General features: G+C 44.6%; 1 protein-coding gene across 3 annotated transcripts in view; it reads right to left on the reverse strand.

Annotated features, from left to right (window-relative positions):
- Window positions 1-20,546, reverse strand: part of limk1a (LIM domain kinase 1a) — a 40,698-nt gene that overhangs the window by 14,488 nt on the left and 5,664 nt on the right. Inside the window, exons 1-2 of one of the 3 annotated variants that reach the window (XM_079733691.1) lie at window positions 18,787-18,856; window positions 8,947-9,085 (exon numbers count right to left, since the gene is read on the reverse strand). In XM_079733691.1, coding sequence (XP_079589817.1) covers window positions 8,947-8,949 — 3 coding nt within the window. In that variant the 5' untranslated portion in view covers window positions 8,950-9,085; window positions 18,787-18,856. Of the gene's footprint in view, window positions 1-8,946; window positions 9,086-17,771; window positions 17,895-18,786; window positions 18,857-20,546 lie in introns of those variants that run through there. The other 2 variants (XM_079733690.1, XM_079733689.1) reach the window with 2 other exon arrangements.

The following is a 20,546-nucleotide window of genomic DNA, read 5'->3' on the forward strand; positions in this document are numbered from 1 at the left end:
ATGTGTTCCTGCCGACAGTGATACAAAAGACAACAAGAGAGAGAGAGAGAGAGAGAGAGAGAGAGAGAGAGAGAGAGAGAGAGAGAGAGAGAGAGAGCCACACACACACAGAAAATCTGTATCACATGTGTGGCCTTAAGGTATCACATTGATCATCTAGACAAATTTATATAATATAGAGATTAGAGAGAGAGAGAGAGTAGGAGAGAGAAAGAGAGAGAGATAGAGAGTAGGAGATAGAGAGAGCAGCTAAAGGCCTTGTTGTGTGCAGAGGTTCCTCGTAAAGCAGGCCATCATGACATGTTTACGGTGGGTGTGATCAGAGGAGCGAAGCCGCACCACATCACAAGGCAGGCAGGGAGGGAACGTAGGGCCTTACTTAGCAGGACCTCATCGCTCTAATTGAAGGAAGCAACCCCAGTAATAGTACAAGGCTGTCCGTTAACTCTATAGCTGGGGAGGGAAGGCTTGTATTTTGAGAAGTGTTGTTTATAGTTTATTTTGTCTTTATAGTCATAGTATTTTTCTTCTATTGTGTCTTTTGTGGTTTGAAGCTATGAAGTTTGACTCTTATCATGACCATTTTATTCAGTCCATTCTATTTATCGGCTGACATTTAAGGTTGTGTAAGGTTCACTATTTAGCTGTTGCAGGGCAGGTCTTGTGTTGTGTTGTTGGGGAATAGGGGACAGCTGCTGGTTTGAACTCGAAACCGAGCCCTGTCTGCCACACGGGCACATCCTGACCCTCACCCTGCCATTTGCCTGCCACACAAATAAGCCCCACACAGATAAACACATGTGCAGGCACACAGGCGTACACAAACACACTACCACACACACACACACCCTTAACCACATCTGACATGCATCGTGTGCCCAGTCTCAGGGCAAGCCTCTGCTTTGAAATGCATACAAAAATTCAACTGGATGAATGATATGTGTGTTTCTATGTTTGTCTGTTTGTGTGGGAAACAACACAAGAAGGAAGCAATGGAAGGACTATGTGGGATGGAGGAGAAATGTAAAAAAAACAGCTTTAGGTCAATCATCCCAGTTCATGTTGCTATTAGGATTAGTTAAGGGGCTGATTTAGTGTGCGAGTGTGAGTGAGTGTGTTTCTTCAGGTGTTCACTGGAATTTTAACAGCCCCTTTTGGAGGGAAATTAGAGGCAGTAAACCACAGTCTCTGGTTCTCTAAACACATTGTCGCTCAGGGATCCTCCCCATCCACTTCTAGTAAGCACACACTCTGCCAAAGAACTCTTCTCTGATCATTCCACAAGCGGCCTCGACCTCTGCTGGAGGTTGCTGTGAGGCCAGTGAGGTTACCAGGTCCAAGTAGGCAGACGCTCCCGGCAAAGAGGAACATTAGTACAAAAGAGAACTTATAGGCTTACATATATTGAATCCATCCCATCATTAAATCCTCCTGCGTTTCATTCCTCTACTGCAGTGGTATTCACTATTTTTTTCAGGAGAGCCGCACTGACAGGACGACGTCAACAGGAGAGCCATTTTTACCGCAAAGTATCAAAAGCTATAAATCCAGTCATAAATAAGTATGCCTGCTTAATAATATGTCCTCCCTGAAGCAGTGTTTCCCACAGAATTTTGTGAAACTGTGGAGGGAACCCGGTCCTTAGCGGGGTCCGGGGGCATGCTCCCCCGGAAGAAAATTTGGTATCTTTAAACCTGGAATGCATCAATCTGGTGCACTTTGAGAGGAAAAATAAGAATTGTGTGACTGTGTGCTATTTTCTGGAATAATGTGGAGACACTGGGTCACATAACATGGAAGCTATTGAAGAATAAGTTAATAAGAATAAGTCCATCCAAAGAGCACATTCTCTTGCTCAGCGTAGAGCCGAGCAAGTTTAAAAATATTTTCTAGACAAGGCTATATTTCCACCTTTTAATGCCGCTGTTGATTTATTTTTTAAATAATTGTTTGTATTGTTTTTTTAAAATATCTGTATTCACTGCATGATCATATCACTGTATATTTTTACCGCCATGCGAGCCGCAAATCGAGGCTTGGCGAGCCGCATGTGGCTTGCGAGCCGAGCAATGAGTAATGCTGCTCTACTGTTTATTGTTACTGTATGCACATGTGAACCGTATAATTCCTATGTTAACCTGCACGACCCTTATGTGGTGACGTGCAAAGCAGTGGACTGAGAGTGCGTGGGGACTCACTGTAAACACCACATGCAACCTGAACCATGACCATCACCCGCACGGCTAGAGGGGGGAACGCCGACCTCCCGTTGACACGTCCCAGTGACAGAGGAGCCGTCATCGCCGGCCCTTCTGGTGGGCCTGTCCAAACCCCACGGCACAGGCTAAGCACCGCCTGGCCTCTGTTTGATGAGCCAGAATAAAGTACTGAACTGGACACCGATGAACCTACAATACCAAGACCCCCTCCATCGGCCCAATGGATCTCAGATGGTTGAGCAACATGTGCAACCGCCCCCCGCCCCCCCCGACCCTAACCCTAACCCCCCACCAGAGAGAGGCCGCTCCAGCTCAGATTCCAGTAATGTTCCAAGTGTCTCTGTGCGAGATGATGTGCCAATTGTGCCATTTGATGTGGGTGTATGATTTTGTGTGTGTGTGTGTGCTCGTATAAGTGTGTGATTGTGAGTGTGTGAGTAATTGCATGTGTATGTTTGCAAGTGTGTGTTTTTATGCTCACGCATGAGAAGGAATCCAAAAAAAGCCACTAAACCGAAATTGCATCAAATTTCCCCCAGACCGAACTCAAAGGATTACACCACTCTGTGGCTGGCACACTCCAAACAAATCTGTTCGTGCTCTTCACTTTACGAGAGACCCTTGAAAAGTAAAAGTGGTTAATATATACAGTTGCCTGGCGAGACAGAGACAGCAAACCCAATAAACAGAGAGCCACATTGATGCCTGCCTCAGCGGAAACCCCCTTGCGTCCCGGCCTTCACAGTACAGTACACCAGCAAGCAGACTGCAAATGGCCTCAGCCTCCTCCATGTTATCTATGAGCCATGACACACAGAGGAGGGCTTAGGGGAGCCGGCGGGGGCTCAATGTGGCTGATCGCAGGGCTTTGCCATGCTAGGTTGCCATCCCAACTCTCGTCCATCTCTCCAACCCAAAGTCTACATTAATCTGGGGCAGAGCCGCGTCTAAAAATAGCCTGCATGCAACATTATTATTTAATGACATTAAAAATGAAAAAGGCCAAAAGGGAAATTAAGACAGCCTTCAGGCAAGGACGCACACAGAGAAAGTTCAGAGTGTGAAAATAGTCAGCAATTAAAGAATGCCGGCTACAGACAAGTGGCAGTGTCCCTCGGCTTCAAACCCAATGTCAAACGGAGGAAGATGGAGTGTGTGTGTGGAGCCACACAAGCACAGCCGGCTAAATCTTCCCTCCCTCGGCCACCTGGGGCCATCTCCTCTGCTCCTGCTGCCTGCTAGCCAAACCCCCATCGCTGCCCTATCTTTCAAGAAACCCAGCAATCCATACATTCTTTATCCAATGGCGACAGTCACCGTGATAGCCTACGTACCTTCTTCTCCCGTTTCCACAGCCTCAGACAGCAGAAGCTCCAGAAAAATAAGTCTCCCACCATGGCAGCGAGAGCCGGCTTCTCTCGGCGCAACGCTAGTGCATTCTACACTGTCACAACAGAACACGAGCCGCAGCCAAGAGAGAGAGCGATGGGGAGAGGGAGAGAGAGAGAGAGGGAGGCAGCCCACGCCTTTACCGCTGAGCTCATCTCTGAAACGATGTCACTTATGCACTCCCCCCTCCCTCCCTCTCTCTCTCTCTCTCTCTCTCATGCACTCTCTCTCTCTTTTACGATGAGCTCATCGCTTCCTCTTTGGCCCAGCCCACACATGCACACGCGCCTGCTGGCTCCATCCGTCACAACTCTCTGCACCCCTCCTCCACAGTCTCTCCTCCTCTTCGGCCGCTGATACTAACCCATTCGGCCCCGTATCTATATCTAATAGCCTCATCACATGTGGAGACATAAAGCCACGGTAAACAAAGAAAAGCCAGGCCAAGTATGTAGTAGATGTGGTAATTGAAGAATACATGAATTCATCATTTAAGACAAGACTGAACTTCATTGATCCCATATGGGAAATTTGGGGTTTTATTATTAAAGGGATATCTGTAAATTGCGATTGCCTGTCTTACCAAGATTCAGATGAGTTGTTTAAATCTAAATTCATGACTGTGAATGTAGATTTACAGAAGGCTAGCTCCTGTTCATGAGAGGGAATACACTTGGAACTACTTTTAAACGATTTCCAATGTGTTAGTCACTTATTGCAAAAGAGTGCCAGTAAGAACGCAACAAGATTGAAGTCTGTTTACAAACACACATAATTTAGCACTATTTTTAATGCTGTGTTCAAGTATATAATTAGGAATTAGAAACTTGTAATCAAACAACTTGTCTAAATCTGGGTAAGACAGGCCATTGCCAATTTACAGAGATCTCAACCTATCCTTTTAATGATTCCCAAAATATTCAGATATTTTTTTGTATTTCTGAAGGACTTTAACACTAAAATCCAAATCTGTTTTTCTAATCAACTCACCACTTCAACAAGCCTCAGATATAACTGTATATAATTGCAAACAAAAATAAGACTGATGCATTTTCTAACGGGTAGCCTTATATTGCTTCCATTGATCCCTCCTCCCCGGTGTCCTCAAGATTGTGTGTGCGGGAGTGCTTGTGTGCGAATCTAATCCTAATCAATAGCTTCCGGCCAGATTGTGAGTTCAAGGCTTCCGCTTCTCCCTCTCCCCTTTCAGTGCTCTGCTTACCGCATTTCTATTCAACCCAGCCCCTTCCTACATCTCCCTCTCTCATACATCCTCTGACTAGGAATCATCATGTCCATCATCACCATAGGAACACCATGAAATATGCTGAGAGGCTTGATAGAGGTTCATGGAGCCAACGGGAGTACTGAGATGGAGTAAGCTGCCTTAAACGGCATGAGTGAAGCAACAAGATAGCTAATTTGCTAAATAAAACATCCTAAAGTGTGTGATGGGCATAGACAGCTGAAGCTAGGAATATTGAGGGTTGAGTTGCTTCATTAGCCTTTAAGATACCCTTTCCCATGACTCCCATGAGATCTGCCCTTAACGCACAGACAAGTATAGTTGTGGGAGTAAAGAAAAAACAATGACGGGACTTTCCAGAAAGTTATTCTAAAACCAAACTGAACTCTCACAAGGTGAATTAACCCACACATTGTACACACACTTATTCTTTACGGGGTAGTATCAACTTATCCAAGGTGATTACAATATGTAAAACACTGTGCTCACAATTGTGGGAGTAAGACGCCCAGCCTGTGGGCTATAGAACAGCAAACTACAAAATACTAACTGAAGCACGGAAATGATTTAACGGTCAGCAGCAGTCAATAGAGGAAAGGAAAGAGATTGGGAGGAGAGACAGTTCAATTACAGCCCTTTGCTCAATGTCCAACTCATAACTCCCTTTGCCCTGGACGGGGGAGTAAATAACCCCAGCGCAAGTCTACTGACACACACAGACCTTCACGCACACATGCAAGCCCACAGGTAGCTACACAAACACAAACACGTGTACACACACACAACGATTTCATTTGTTTGTTTTTATTCAAACTGTGGAAGAAATCTATGTTTATCATTAGGCGCCACTACTTATGATTAGTAAAACAATGACATCTTCACAGGGCATGAGGGACAACATTTAGTTTTGGTATGGTTTTCATGGGGAATCCAATGAAAACGATTATACCGTGTCTCAATCACTTATTTATCACTCTAATTTAAATCTAAGCTCCGTGTAGAAAATATTTAATTTCTTGATCAAGTTGTATGATTTGGTGTATACTATAGTGCACCTTCTTAGGGATACCATTCTACTCTTCAGTTATTCAAGTTAAGCATTGAAACATCTTAAGACCTCCTGGTCTTTAGATGCAAAAGTAGAACATTACGAAGTCTGCCCTTCTACCCTGATTCACCTCATCAATAGAACATTTAATCTGCATGCGTATGACTTCATCAGAGACTGCCAAACTAAAAACAGTGGGCCCTTTCAGTCTGACGAGGTGTACAACATGAGTTTGTCCATTCCCTGCGTTAGACAGTGAATGAAATGTTCCTGTCCTGCACTCCCCTCCAGGACATTGATGGTCGTACGGTCCTCCTACTGTATCATGCAATTGGTCTGACAATCATATATGGATATGGTCTGAGCCATCTCAAAGAGGCGTCCGTCAGCCCTCCACTCAATGACCTGAGAGAGAATAATGGAAATAGCAAGAGAGAGAGAGAGACAGAGACAGAGAGAGAGAGAGACAGAGAGACATAGTGACAGAGACGGAGAGACAGAGAGACAGAGAGAGTGAGAGAGAGAGAGAGAGAGAGAGACAGTGTGAGTGAGAGCGAAAGAGAGAGACAGAGTGTGGGTGAGAGTGAGAGAGAGAGAGAAAGACATAGAGTGAGAGTGAGAGAAAGAGAGCAGTATAGAGCAGTAGAGAGGGTAACGGTTGCAGCTGTCTCCCCAGCTAATTCACTTTAGTCTCCACCAGGCCTGGCTGTTTCATTAATGGGATTATACAAAAAACAAACAAACACATACAAACACACATATACACACGAGAACCAATCGAAACACACTATGTGGCGGATAAGCGTGGCTTCATGTGTGTACGGTTGGTACACCACTCTGTGCCGTGCCATGAAGCAAGACCAGCGGTCATGAGAGACTTGAGGAACCCACGGCACGTTAGTCAGGAAGTTCCGTGCATGACAACGATGGTAAGTCCCCAGCTTTAGCAGCCAATATAAGGGGTTTCCAACTTGTGCAACAATATAGCACAGAAAAATACTTCACGAAAATGGCCAACCTTTTCGTTTAATAGTTTTGTTGTAGTCGATGGGAAAAAAAGGAACCAAAAGGAAAACTTATTTTTCAGATTTACTCAAAACTTTCACGTTTCCTCTCTTTTGTCGCTATAAAAGCCTTACTCCCTGACGGATCACCGCCTCTTCACACCTGCGACCGGCTCCTAAAGGGCGCTTGCCTATAAAACACAACACAACAATACCGTTGGGAACTATGTCAGAGTCTCTATGCAGTGTGTCAGCCAGAGTTTGATGTTGAAACAATAAAACAAAAAAAAAACACCCTTAGACCTCCGGTGACATCAGCAGACACCAACAGAGGGGGTCAGAGTGGTCAGCCCAGATGGGCTCGGTCGGACTGTAAGGGTCAATGTTGAATAAAAGCTGTACAGTGTGAGGCTCGCACACACACATTGGACTATTTTGAAGGGAGTGGTTAATAATAGAGGTTAGCGTGACCCCCATTGCCTCTTCTCCTTTCCTTCTCGGTTCAATAGAGCGGAGAAATACAAACCCCAAAGGTCCCGTAAGGCAGAGCAACAAAATAAAAGCCACAGCACAACGTACAGCTAGTCGTATACCGTAGTAGGATCAGTCACAAGGACCCACCGTACACCAGTAAAACCAGTAACACCAGTCACATCTTTCCGTCTGCAGATGGAGAGCAGCTTCGAAAGGGAGGGACAATATTTAACGGATATCACATTTTTTGTCAGGTATAGTTATTACATTACAGCTTCATGACAACGTTATATTTGTTCAATATGCGATAGAAAAGGGTAAACCTACGGCTCCATTTTATAAATCGACCCGATTGCCCTCAAGCAAGGCGTGAGCAATGACTATAAAAGGCAGTGCCCAATATGCTTCACTGGATTGACTTATCCAACACATGGAGAGAATCTAGGCAAAACCTCCCTTCAAAAGGGGACACTATTTCACTTTGTGATAAAACGCTGTTTCTTAAATGCAAATAAGCGATTCATATTGCCAACCGAAATAACACTCCTTGGCATAAGTAGACAGGTGCGGTGGATTACCGCTAAATTCATCTGACATATATTGAGGTCCTTGCGCTGGTTTTTGTACAATAAACTGCTGCAAAGGCTGATAAGAACCATCCCCTCAGTAGCTACTTCAAACAGGAGTCAAAAATATGACTTCACGGCGTATCTATTTTGTGTATACACTGCAGATACAGAGAATAAGCCATGGCAGGGCTGTGCTGCCTCAGTGTAACCTTGTAGTTCTCATACTGAGGCGGTCTAAAAAATACACAACCTTCACACCTTTAAACAATTCTGCTTGAACAGCCTACCCCAACACTTGGGACACACAAAACCACCTATTTATGATTAGTATTAAGAATTTACATTGTTTGTTTGAAGTCGATTATAGCCTTTGGTAAATCATGAAAGGATTAAAGAAGCTTCTAATAGGAGTATATAATATCTTTGTTTATGATGTTTGACCAATGCGTTGTCTCTTTTCTAGCCTTGCATCAGATCCAGCATTGCTATCAATGTACACCAATAACAGAAACCAACAAAGAAAGGACATCAGTGTTTGTGTGTAACTTTTCAAAACACACCATTACCACATGTCACACAACATGGACACACAATCTGCTCAAGAGGTGGAATCGACACCGCTTGGAAATGCGACCACACTCATCAACGCAAGCTCATCCTCCTGACCATCAGCTCTTTCTCCCCAATGACCCGAGGACAAGGTCACATCCGTTCTGCACCTCCTCCTCTACTTTCCGTTTTCCCTGTCACAACAACAGGACCGCTACACTGGCTTTCACCAGATGTCCACGCAAGACAATGTGCCTCAGCGATGGGCGTCTGGATCCGAGCCCAGACGTGTGTTCACAAAGACCAAGGCAGGTGGAGATGGATAAGGGTGTGTGTGTGTTTGTGCGTGTGTGTGTGTGTGTGTGTGTGTGTGTGTGTGTGTGTGTGTGTGTGTGTGTGTGTGTGTGTGTGTGTGTGCGTGTGAGAGGCTGCTGAGTGGTCCTCTTACCATAATGAGTCCGGTGGTGATGGGGTCATTGCAGCCGTGGCACAGCTCTCCAAACTTGGCCCAGTAGTCCTTCTTGCAGAAGAGCCGCCCGTCCTTCTCATAGTACCAATGGGACAGGGAGGCACTGCACTCACAGCATCTAGCAGTAGAGGGGGAACGAACGTCAGTCAATCAACCAATGACATGTTAAGAACTAAGGAGCAGAGTCATAGGGAAAGCAATATATTTAGGCCTACTCATGGAGAGTATTTTTGGAGTCAATTGTTTATTTAGTCTCATTTTTATTAAATGCATGAAGGCGTACATAAAGCATGTGGTGGAGGGGTTATCAGATGTTCAACTAGGATCCTATCCCTTTGCATGACACAGCCAGAGAGTGGACGATACCAACCAATAAAAACGCATTACCAGGTTAAAGAAAAGCCTCCATTGAACTGGAAAGAAAGTAGCTACACGCCGGACGCCGCAGTATGCAAACGGATGGGCGTGTCTCTGTAGCTACAACAACCAACCAACTAAACGATATGGTTAGTGTGGGGGGCTGGTATTTCCATGTTTGTTTCCTCAATGCATATAAATGATCTGATATGACCGAGTAACAAAGTGAAGTAAACTTACTACACCACGACAATAGGCTCAGAATATTCTACCCGGATAGCGGAGTATATGAAGAACATTTCTCAGCATGAGTTCAACAATAATATCCTCCAAAACAATATCATCCTGAGGGGACAGGCTGGTGTGTCCTTGAGTCTACCTGTAGGCATGCTTGAGCAAGTATTCAGCAGATGCTTTGGAGAGATATCTGGAACGTTAACAAATATAATCTTTCATCTTCTTTTTGGGGGCCTTAAAAGTGTACATGTGGTTTAAATGATGGGCATGTCATCACCACAACAGATCGTGGTAGATAAGGGCAGTGTTATGCAGTAGGGCCAGACACCCAGCTGATCAGAGTGATGTCACACCGATAGACATCACATGCTGACACGACAGGGACATGAGTCACTGGAAAGGTTAAAGCAGAGGGAGGATGTAGGAAGAATAATTTACCCTGAAATGGTGTTGACTCACATGGGTTTCCATGCACCTGGGTACTCACACATGCATCTATGTATATCTGTGTGTGTGTGTGGTTGTGCATGTGCGAGCTTGTGTGTGTGTGCTCTCTACATCTGCGCGTGTGTGAAGGCCATGACTAAATTGAGTAGAGTGTCTGGTGCCCCCCCCCCGCCTCTGGACCCCTCTACAGTAAAAGTGGACACGCTGGGCCAGCTGCTGTTCCCACCGGGGTAATACTTCCTGTCCACTGTCCAGTACGATGTACATGTAATACCACCGGCCTGCAGAGTTAAACCATCGTCACAGCACTGTGATTATTCATTTAGCTTAAGCCCACCATGAAGAATGGAGCCTGACTAAATGAACATAAGGATATTTATTGATTCCTGTGTCCAATTGGAAAAATATATTATTTATTGAGTAAAACATGTATTTTACATTGTGAAAAAAAAACCGATAATAAATCTATACAACTGGAGTATGGAGAAAAATATGGAGCTCTACATATGAGAAATTGAGTTTAAATGAACTTCATACTGCATAGGGTGTTTCCTCATGAATAAACTTGTTATTTTTTGTTACCAATTAAAGGTAGAGAAGGCAATAAGAAGAAACCAGCTGGAGAAAGCCCTCCCTTCAGGCCAAAACACATGACTAGCTTGCTAGGTTAATCAATAGTTCTGCCTAGCCTTGTGGAAGACTCCTGTCATGCACAATGAGTGCATGCAGGTAGCCCGGTTAGTAGGTAGACAGACAGGTCATTTAATTTGGGCCAAATAAAATGATTGGACAGGCTTATTAAAGGCCCGCAACAGCAAAATATACCAGAGCATTTAATTAAATGATTGCTGTTGGGATATATAAAGAATTTAAAAAATGACCAAGAAATATATGTAAATATATAAATACCTTGCCTACCCTAGCTTTAATGAAGATGTCAGTGCATGTAAAGAAAAAGTTTGTGCACATACCATTTGTACACGATGTAAAATGTAATCTATGTTCCTGTTTTCTATCATAAGCCCTGACAGGCTGCACGATACATACGTGGTAAATATACAATAGAAAGAGCGAGCGCACTTCCCTTTACCACAAAGTCAACACAATGCCTTGTGTTTCATGTTCTCCGTGGTCATATCCCCTTTAGCCTGATTCTACAAAGATTGTGGTCTAGCGTATGCCTACGACACTCGCCTTGTGTACACACACACACACACACACACACACACACACACACACACACACACACACACACACACACACACTGTACTACTGTATCGCAACCCCAAGGCAGAATATACTCAACTGCAAGGAATATTGTATAATTTAAACAATTTTGTTACGGTTTCACGGCAGCAATGGTACATGTAAGTATTTGTGTTGACGGCAAAAATGTGTAATTCTGAGTGCAGCTTATATTCCACTTTACAAACATAAATTCTTCATTATGGTTGGCTTATTTTCGATGCAGCTTTTTTTTCAAAAAATATGTTTCACACATACGCACACACACACACAGTCACACACACACATACAAACATACACGGCACACACACCCACAACAGAAACACACAAACACACAAACAACCACACACACCACAAACTCCTAGTAAAAACGTCACAGAAACACACCCCAGAAACCCGCATGCACGCATCCTCCTGCAACCCCGTACTCAGAGTACCTCCTGTGACGAGGGGATGCTTCAGTATGCACGGCGTGTGGAAGTGGGTCAAGGCTAAGGGAGGACAACCACAGCCAGCAAAGCCGCTGATGAACTCACACACACACACACACTCACACACAAAGGCATCCAGCAAACCCCTGCTGGGACAAAGTCAAACCTGGGGCGGAGACATGCTGACTTTTGTCTTTGTGTACATGTGTCTCTCTCTCCCTCTCTCAGAAACACACACATCTTCATCTGCACGTCAAAACCCGCATGCAGACCGCACGCACACATACACACACACACACACACACACACACACACACAGCTCCACCTGCACACACACACCCATACCCAAGCATACTCACTCTAACAACACTTCTAGGTTCAACGACTCTCTACAAATCTGCCTGCTGCATCAAGGCGTGGCAGCACATTTCTGACTACATCCAGAGAAATATGGGCTGCAGAGTAACTGCATGACATGAACCATATAATGAAGTGCATTCTGTTGCTGCCGCTGCCGGGTGAATACATTAGCAACTGGCAGATCGCTTCTGGCTTAAGGATGCGTCTCTTAGGAAGAGGCTGAGCTGGCAAAAAAGTGAGAAAGAGTGGAAAGAGGGAGAACGAATGTTTGCATGATATTACAAGACTCACACCACACCATAGGCTAATATCTACTGCAGTCGACGCATGCAAACACACTCTTATTATCAAAGACACTCACACACCCACACACACACACACACATTTCACACACACACAGACACACACACACATACACACACACACACACACTTTGGCTATGTACCACAATGAGCAGACGGAGGGGAGATTCAAAGTAATTGAAGTCAGAAATAACTTCTACTTACAGTAAATAGGGCCACAGCATATATGAAAAACACAAGTGCCATTAAAAGAGTGCTATAAAGACTAAATGTAAATAGGGCAATGTTGGAGCAGAGCATATCGCAGTGGTGTGTGTGTGTGTGTGTGTGTGTGTGTGTGTGTGTGTGTGTGTGTGTGCGTGTGAGTTCGTTTTTTCTTACTTTGAGACTAGATATAAGCACATGCAATGCTTAACAGATGCCAATATTTTATCACGTAGAATCTCCAACCTTTTCCACTAATCCAACACAACGAGACATTTCCTCATATTTCCTAATCCACCTGAAAAAACAATGCAACATGGGAGGGAGCCATTGGTCATTCCCACGTTGACGGTGGCCGAGGGAAAGCGAGGTGGAGAGGAGGTAGGGAAAGCAGGATGCTCGTAGTTTAACAACTTCCATAAGACAACAAAAGAGAGCGAGTGGAGGAGATGGGGGTCCGGCGCGGAGAGAACCAGCCGCCCTCCCTCAGGGCCAGGAAGACACCGGGGAGAGCAACGATCCTGAAAAGGTGCTGGTCCTGCTGGTGGATTGTGTGTGTGTGTCTGTGTGAGCATGTGCGTGTTTGTTTAAAGTAAAGTGCGTCTATTCCATGATCCCCGTTTTCTGGCTATACCTGACCACCTTGCCGTGACGAGGGCTATTTGCAAGCAGCAAACTGACCAATAGGGAGAACAATACTACCAAACATATGCAGTGTTTGTTTTGTGTGTGTTTGTGTGTGTGTGTGCATATAGTTGTGTGTGTGTGTGTGTGTGTGTGTGTGTGTGTGTGTGTGTGTGTGTGTGTGTGTGTGTGTGTGTGTGTGTGAGAGAGAAAGGCTGTGGTTTGAGAGAATAGAAGTAAAGGGACTCCATTGGGTTTTACATTTATTTTGTACAAGCCAAATGCTAAATTTTTTATAATACAAGATTTATAATTATAATATCACATACATGAAACATGGCTTTACACAGCGACAGGCCTCTCAATATTTGATACCACATTCTTAAAATATAAACGTCCAACTACCTCATTTATAACAATCAGTCATTTATAACAGAAGACGATGGTGTGTGAATGTGTGTGCAGGGATAGGTCTGTGTGCACGTGCATATGCATGTGTGCATGTGTGTGTGTGCACATGCACAGGTTGCTGAATGTCGTGTGTGCTGACACCCCTGGGGAAAGCGGGGGGCTGTGAGCGGGGAGTGCTGTGTTGTCCTAGGGGCGGAGAGGCTCTCGCCCCCCCCGCTCACCTCCGTCACAGACGACTGGGGCGGGTGAGAGAGTTAGGATGTGCCGAGAGGCCCTAGCCTCCACAGGGTCAGGCCTTTCACCAGACAGGCCATCAAACACTCAGGGATTACTGAAAAACCACCGGTGCTATGAAGTGATTGAACAAATGGCATCAAATTAGGCCAAGTGTAAAGAAAGAAACACATATGTAAGCACATGTGACACATCATTCATTTTATCTTCAGTCATTGTCTTTAAACCGAAAGAGAAATCTATGTTTCTCTTTTGGTCCAGAGAGAGAGAGAGAGAGAGAGAGAGCGGTCCAGGGAGAGAGAGGTTCAGAGAGGGAGAGGTTCAGATGTCCAGAGGGAGAGAGGGAGAGAGGCAGAGAGGGAGAGAGGCAGAGAGAGAGAGAGAGAGAGAGAGAGAGAGAGAGAGAGAGAGAGAGAGAGAGAGAGAGAGAGAGAGAGAAAGAGCGAGAGGGAGAGAGAGAGAGAGAGAGAGAGAGAGAAAGAGAGAAAGAGAGAGAGAGCGAGAAAGAGAGAAAGAGAGTGGTCCAGAGAGAGAGACCCAGAGAGAGATCCAGGGAGAGAGAGAGAGAGAGAGTGGTCCACGGAGAGTGAGAGTGAGAGGGACAGTGGGGGTTGTTTGCACACACAGATGAAATCGCAGGGCAGGAAATGGCAGCATGTGTCTTAGGGAATACCCTCTCCTTCCCTTGCTGTGCTTCCCAGTGGGAACCAGTCCCTCCAGTGGAAACATACACACGGGGATAACCTCTTCACAGCTCCTCTCTGCACCTCCATGGGCAGTATTCTGCTCCGCAGGGCATCACAGGGTGTGTGTGAACATGGGTGTTTGCGAGGCTAATAGACAATAACCAGATATTGGGGTTCAATTTCTTTCTAAAAAATCCCCACAGGCGAATTAACGAATAACAGAAAAACAAATTACCTGCATTCATGCACCCGGCAACTCACACACACACACACACACACACACACACACACACACACACACACACACACACGGTGGCAACACAGTGATCACACAGTGATCACATGTTCCATCATCCCCCCCAACCCCTCCTCCTTCCACCATCCCTGGAATTCCAAGGCTATGATGTCACCCTTATCACAAAGAAAAAACATTACCTCATTTACGCCTCCCTTAAGCCCCACCCCATCTGGCTTGAACCAGGAAGGCCCACAGCCAATGGGGTTGCCAGCTCACCCGTGTCTTCCCCCCATTGCCCAGACAAGCACAATACCCGCTTTAACCCTTCAGGTGCTGGGCTGGGGTTCTGCACACCTTGCAGATGTGAGTCCTTTTTCTCTTTCTTCTCATTCTTGTATATTTTTTTAATAATTTCATTCTCAGGTTCCAGGTCTACGATGAATAGCAACATGGCAGCCCTGATGAGACTGGCGAGTAAAAAGTGTGAATGCCTGCAGTTTGTATTGTCCCGGCTAAGCTCCCCCGCGTTTCAGTTCTCTATGGGGCCAGACATAGACAGAGAGCCAGACAACCAGAGCTTCTCGCATATTCCACCCACATTACAGGCCATGATGAGATGATTACGGTTCAACAATGATCTGTGCAGAAATAGGATTTCACTTTTGGCTTGGCAACAGCGCTTCACTTTAGCAAATGCACTAACATTTTTAAAATCGGGAGTGAAAAATTGAATTGAATGAGTGGTGGCACCCCGTGTTGTTCTTGTTTTTGTATTCATTTCAATTAGTAAAAAAAATCAATCGATTTTTTAGCTTGTGTCTGTTTATGTTTTTGCATTCTATGTATCTTTGCAAGAGTCAAAAAATAAATTGACATATCTTTGAATGACCTCAGCACCAAATTAATCATTTGTCATATTGGGTATGGTTAAATAAATTGGCCCTGAATCAGCCTTGCATACTTTCACAACCCTAGGGTGAATGATGAAGGTCAAAATGACAGATAAAACAGACAATGAGATAATTAATTACGGAATAAAGCCCTTGTGCTGCCAACCTGGGGCTGGAGAACTGTGGATGGGGAACAAAAGTGGGATTAAAGTGTCGCCTTTTCCTGTGCTTTTACTGCAACTCTGACTGTTATCAGCTCATGTTCCCGGTTGAGAGACAGGGCGCATCTCTAAAAATACTCAAATTCTAAACAGACAACATTGCTTCTGGTTTTTAACGGTTGACACTGTGGTTCTTCATAGATCTGTATGCAAACTTCCGTTTGTCTGAACAACCACAATAGGGCCAGGCTAGGAAGCATAGATAAATATAGAAAAAAATACTTCGTATTTGACTATGAAATTGTATAAAAGCTGGCAGAATCAGCATCAGGGTAAATTGACCGGCATGGAACAACACTGTGATCATGTTAAAGTGATCCCTTGTACAATCTGCATTTTCCAAGGCATTCAAGGTGACTATTTTTACTCTTGAGTCATCGCTGTTATTGTATCCAACATTTCGTATAGGGATTTTTTTTTTCATGTCATTAAGGAGCAAGTAGGGGTCAGGCATCTGGATAAGGAAAGAAAGCGGACCGGGGAGCTTGAACCCTTCAGCTGGGAGCCAACAACAAAACCACTTCACCATTCTGCCCATGCAGACTGTGAGTCAAGTAGTGCTGAATTCAGGCACTGGTCTATCGAACCATCTCCAGTAATATGGGGACTACTTAACCCTCAGTTTATCCTCATGAGGGGACAGCAACATAAATACTGCAGAGCCAATGATTTGATTCCCACGCTGGAAGGATGTGTTTGCGTAGCAGCGTTGCATTGGCATGTTGGAGGTCAGCTGAATCCCCAAGAGGTAAGGGTCAATATCGCTAACACTAGATTTTATGCTTATTAATTTATGTTATCATAACGATATATAACGCAAATTGCTATATATTGGAGTGTACTCCAATAAATAGTGGACTCTCAGTGCGTGGGGTCACCAAAGTGGTAAGCCAGCATATGTTGATTTCATGGGCTTAACTGGTTCCCAGACAAATGCACCCCCGAGTTGTGCCAGAGTTTTCCACCATCACAAACAACAACAAAAGCTCTTGATTCTCCCACAATAGCTCTGAACACTGTTTATATGCAGCTGAACTTTGGTCAAACAAAATGATGTGAAGTGAAAGTGAGAACTTTGTGTACTTTGCCCTGGAATTGCCCTCACTACATTCCAAGTAGGAAACAAGTGTTTTTTTTAGTTGATGAAATTTCATTAGTTACATTTACATTTAGGGCATTTAGCAGATGCTTTTATCCCAAGCAACTTATAATAAGTGCATTTGTCATAACGAGTGAAATAATATATAGCTGTCGGTACAGTAAAGATGTTCATAGAACCAAGTGCAAGTACTAACAATCGCTAGGCTGACCCCATTCCCTGTATACAGCTGTGATAGCTGTAACTGCAGATGCTACACAATTGAGTACTATAAATAAGTACAACGTACATTAAGTGCGTACAATAAGTGCGTACATTAAGTGCCAGGACGTACAACATACAATGATGGGCAGAAGGGACTGGATGGCTATGCAGAGGCTAGGTGAACTCGGAACAGGTGAGTTAGTTGATGCTATTTACTGGGCAAGAAGAGAGAATAGGCATTGCTGCTTCACAATTAGACAAACATCCCTCAAAACTTGTAAAACAAGATGAGTAAAATAGAAGTAGTTTTGCTCTTCCTTAAATTGATGTGTTAAAAAGCTGAGTGCATCCGTGGAAAGGCAAGCAGACCTCAACGCCTGTCGAAACAAAGTCAAAACCACCGAAACCAGCAGCGTGACATTGAAACAAAGATACATTCAGCAAGGGTTTGTCTTTCAAAGATTCACTAATAAAACCTTAATGTTAAACACATACAATAGTTCATTGGTTTCAACAATGACTGCTTCATCAACCATCAGCTACCAGTTGCGTCCCCTGCTTTCAGCCCTGATGAATGACAGCTTAAACCTTAACCCCCACAGGTCAGTTTTTACCTTTTGCGTCCGCTCCGGTACTTGTACGGCTGCTCCCCAAGTAGTCTCTGGGCGACAGCCTTACTGTAGCGGTCAGCTGGCAGACTCATCTTGGTGGCAGTGATGGTAACAGTGCAGCTCACACATGAATCTCCATCCAGCACTGCTGTCACTACCACGAATGCTCTCTCTTCCCCTCTCTCTCTCTCTCTCTCTCTCGCTCTCTCTCTCTCTCTCTCTCTCACACACACTCTCTCTCTCTCTAGTCCCACCCCTCTTTCTACCAGTGTTTTGGTTGCAGAGCGTGGATACCTCCCCTTTATGTCAACTGTTTCCTGCCATTTTCCCCTCCCCTCCAGGGGAGGAGACATGACCCTGTGACATCGCAGGCACATCCTTTTCCAATACAGGCTCATGCTGTCATGTTTTGGCCTGCCTCTCAAACAGTGCCTCACCATGCCCTTTTTCATGCAATGTCCACTCTCTGAGGGAAGCTTTCAATTTGTTTCATAAATAAGAAAACCTCTCTTCTAACACTCAACACATGCTCATAGTAACCATTGAATAATATTTGAATTTGAAACACTGAAAACAGCGTTAAATACCGTATCAAACATAGTAAGTGCCAGCTGATTATAAAAACTGTTTGTTACCAGAGATGGCGAGCTTTAAACCAAAATGCTTTAGTTCTTATACAAATGTATGTTTAGTTCGATTTCCAGGCTTGCACAATAAGGTCTGGCCCTAAACATGATCAGGCTTACTAAACACCCGTGGTATTCAACCGAACAGCCATTTGGTTGTGTGTCGAGAATAGGACTCTATTCAAGACCATTCAATGTGGTGAAGCATGTTGGCATGCAGCCTCTGTTACTAGGCAGAGCATTCAGCCGCAGATCCGCTGAATCACCAGGGCTCCTCGGTAAGTCTGCCTCAACACTGAACACGGCACAAGGCGCTGAACTTCACTTGCTTGCAGCCGTTTGATATGATGCAGTAAGAGGATGAACACAACAACTAAAACACAATGCCTTACCTTTTGTAGATAACCCTACAAAAAGGAAGAACTACAACGATGAACTAGAAAGACAGAAGTGATGTTTCCGTGACACTTGGCATCCTTCCCTGCAGATATGAGCGGGGGAGTATCAGATAGAGAGTCAGGCACAACAGTATCAACCCGTGTGTTTCACACACGAGGCAGTGGGGGGGAACAGAAAACATCTTTGTGATGACAGTATTCATCTTAATGCAGGTAAAGATAATGGACGACACAATAACAATTACCAACCATTGTGTTGGTGTTATGGAAAAGCATCGAGGAACAATCTCCATGACCTCTAGTCGATGCATTATAAATATAAAAGATTGATAAACATTTCTGCAAGTGCTTACCAAAGTGCAGACACAACCACACAGGAGTGCTAGTCTTCCGGGGGGGGGGGAAACACGTGGATATATCGAGAGCAGGGGTCAACTAGGACTGCAGAGCGAATGCAGGGTGGACAGAGGGGGATATGTGGAACCATTTTACAGTGGTAGCTACAACTTAAGTAGTTTTCTGTATATTGTTAATGATCAGTTAAAATAAATGAATGACTACATACATTAAGTACGGCTAATATATGCATTATGTGCAGCGTAAATTGCAGGGAGTGAATAAAACATACATTTCTTCAGAACAAACTGACAAGTCAGTAGAACATTGTGTGTTTGTGTAGCAGATGTTTTCTTTTGCCCTTAAAGTCAAAACATCAACAGTTGTTGTTTTTGTGATGAAAGAATGTGCATAAACTGCCATGTTTCGGAAAGGTGATTGATGACACAATGCAAATATGATACAGTATTATCTTCAATCTTTCCAGCCTAACAGAGTCAGGGTTTTTCCATCAGGTTATTCTCCAACAAGCAAAATATCCTACATCCATATAGTGAATATATTGTCTTCTGAGAAGTGAACTCTACTCTATCTGGAGGATTGATGCAATAAACGTCCGTATGGCCTTGATAATATTCCTCATCCGTATTCCACATAAACACCGATACGTGCATGTCTAGCTTATCCATGTCTACTCTGTGCATACATCTTTCAGGCCTAGCATGTTGCTCTGTGATTGCAATGGATGTTAAGCATTTGAAATGCACGGTCTTGCCCCAGCACCGCACAGCTTGGCTGCGGAAAACCACCAAACAGTTCAGCTCCTCACTGGAGGAAGTAAGCGGAAAGGAGGGCGGTAGATAGACCGAGGCAAAGATACTGGGATCGAGAGAGACCACATCCATTTCCCATGAAGCCTCCAGCATGCTGATGCAGTGGAGGCCTTGCAGACCTATAGAGCTCTATTGCCCTGTCCCGCTGGACCTCCGACAGCACCAGTCCCATTATCCCACTTGTACTTTCCCTACCGTCTTCCATCTTATTTTGACATGGTTTTCACGCTGGTAAAAGAGCGCCCAGGTCTATTTCTGGATCCTTTTTGTTCCACAGGTACCTGCTGTGTTTTTTTCCATTGAGTTCAGGTACTGTTCCCAGTAGTCGGTGGTGGTGTGGAGGTGAGAGAACACATGAACACTTCCACACATTTTGCTAGAAGAGGAGGAGTCGCCTCAGGTTGATCATAAAGATGACTGTTTTCTCTCTCATTCTTGGTATGGCAGGCTCCTTCGACTCTGGAGGAAACAATCACCGGGGCCATAACTGATACTTGGTTCACTTAAAGCTCACCTTAACAACCTAATACGTTGTCGTGATCCGCATCAATCACAAAGTGTCAATCACAATGTCTTCGGGCCCAG

Source organism: Pollachius pollachius, assembly GCF_949987615.1.
Source record: "Pollachius pollachius genome assembly, chromosome: 3".
NCBI lineage: Eukaryota > Metazoa > Chordata > Actinopteri > Gadiformes > Gadidae > Pollachius > Pollachius pollachius.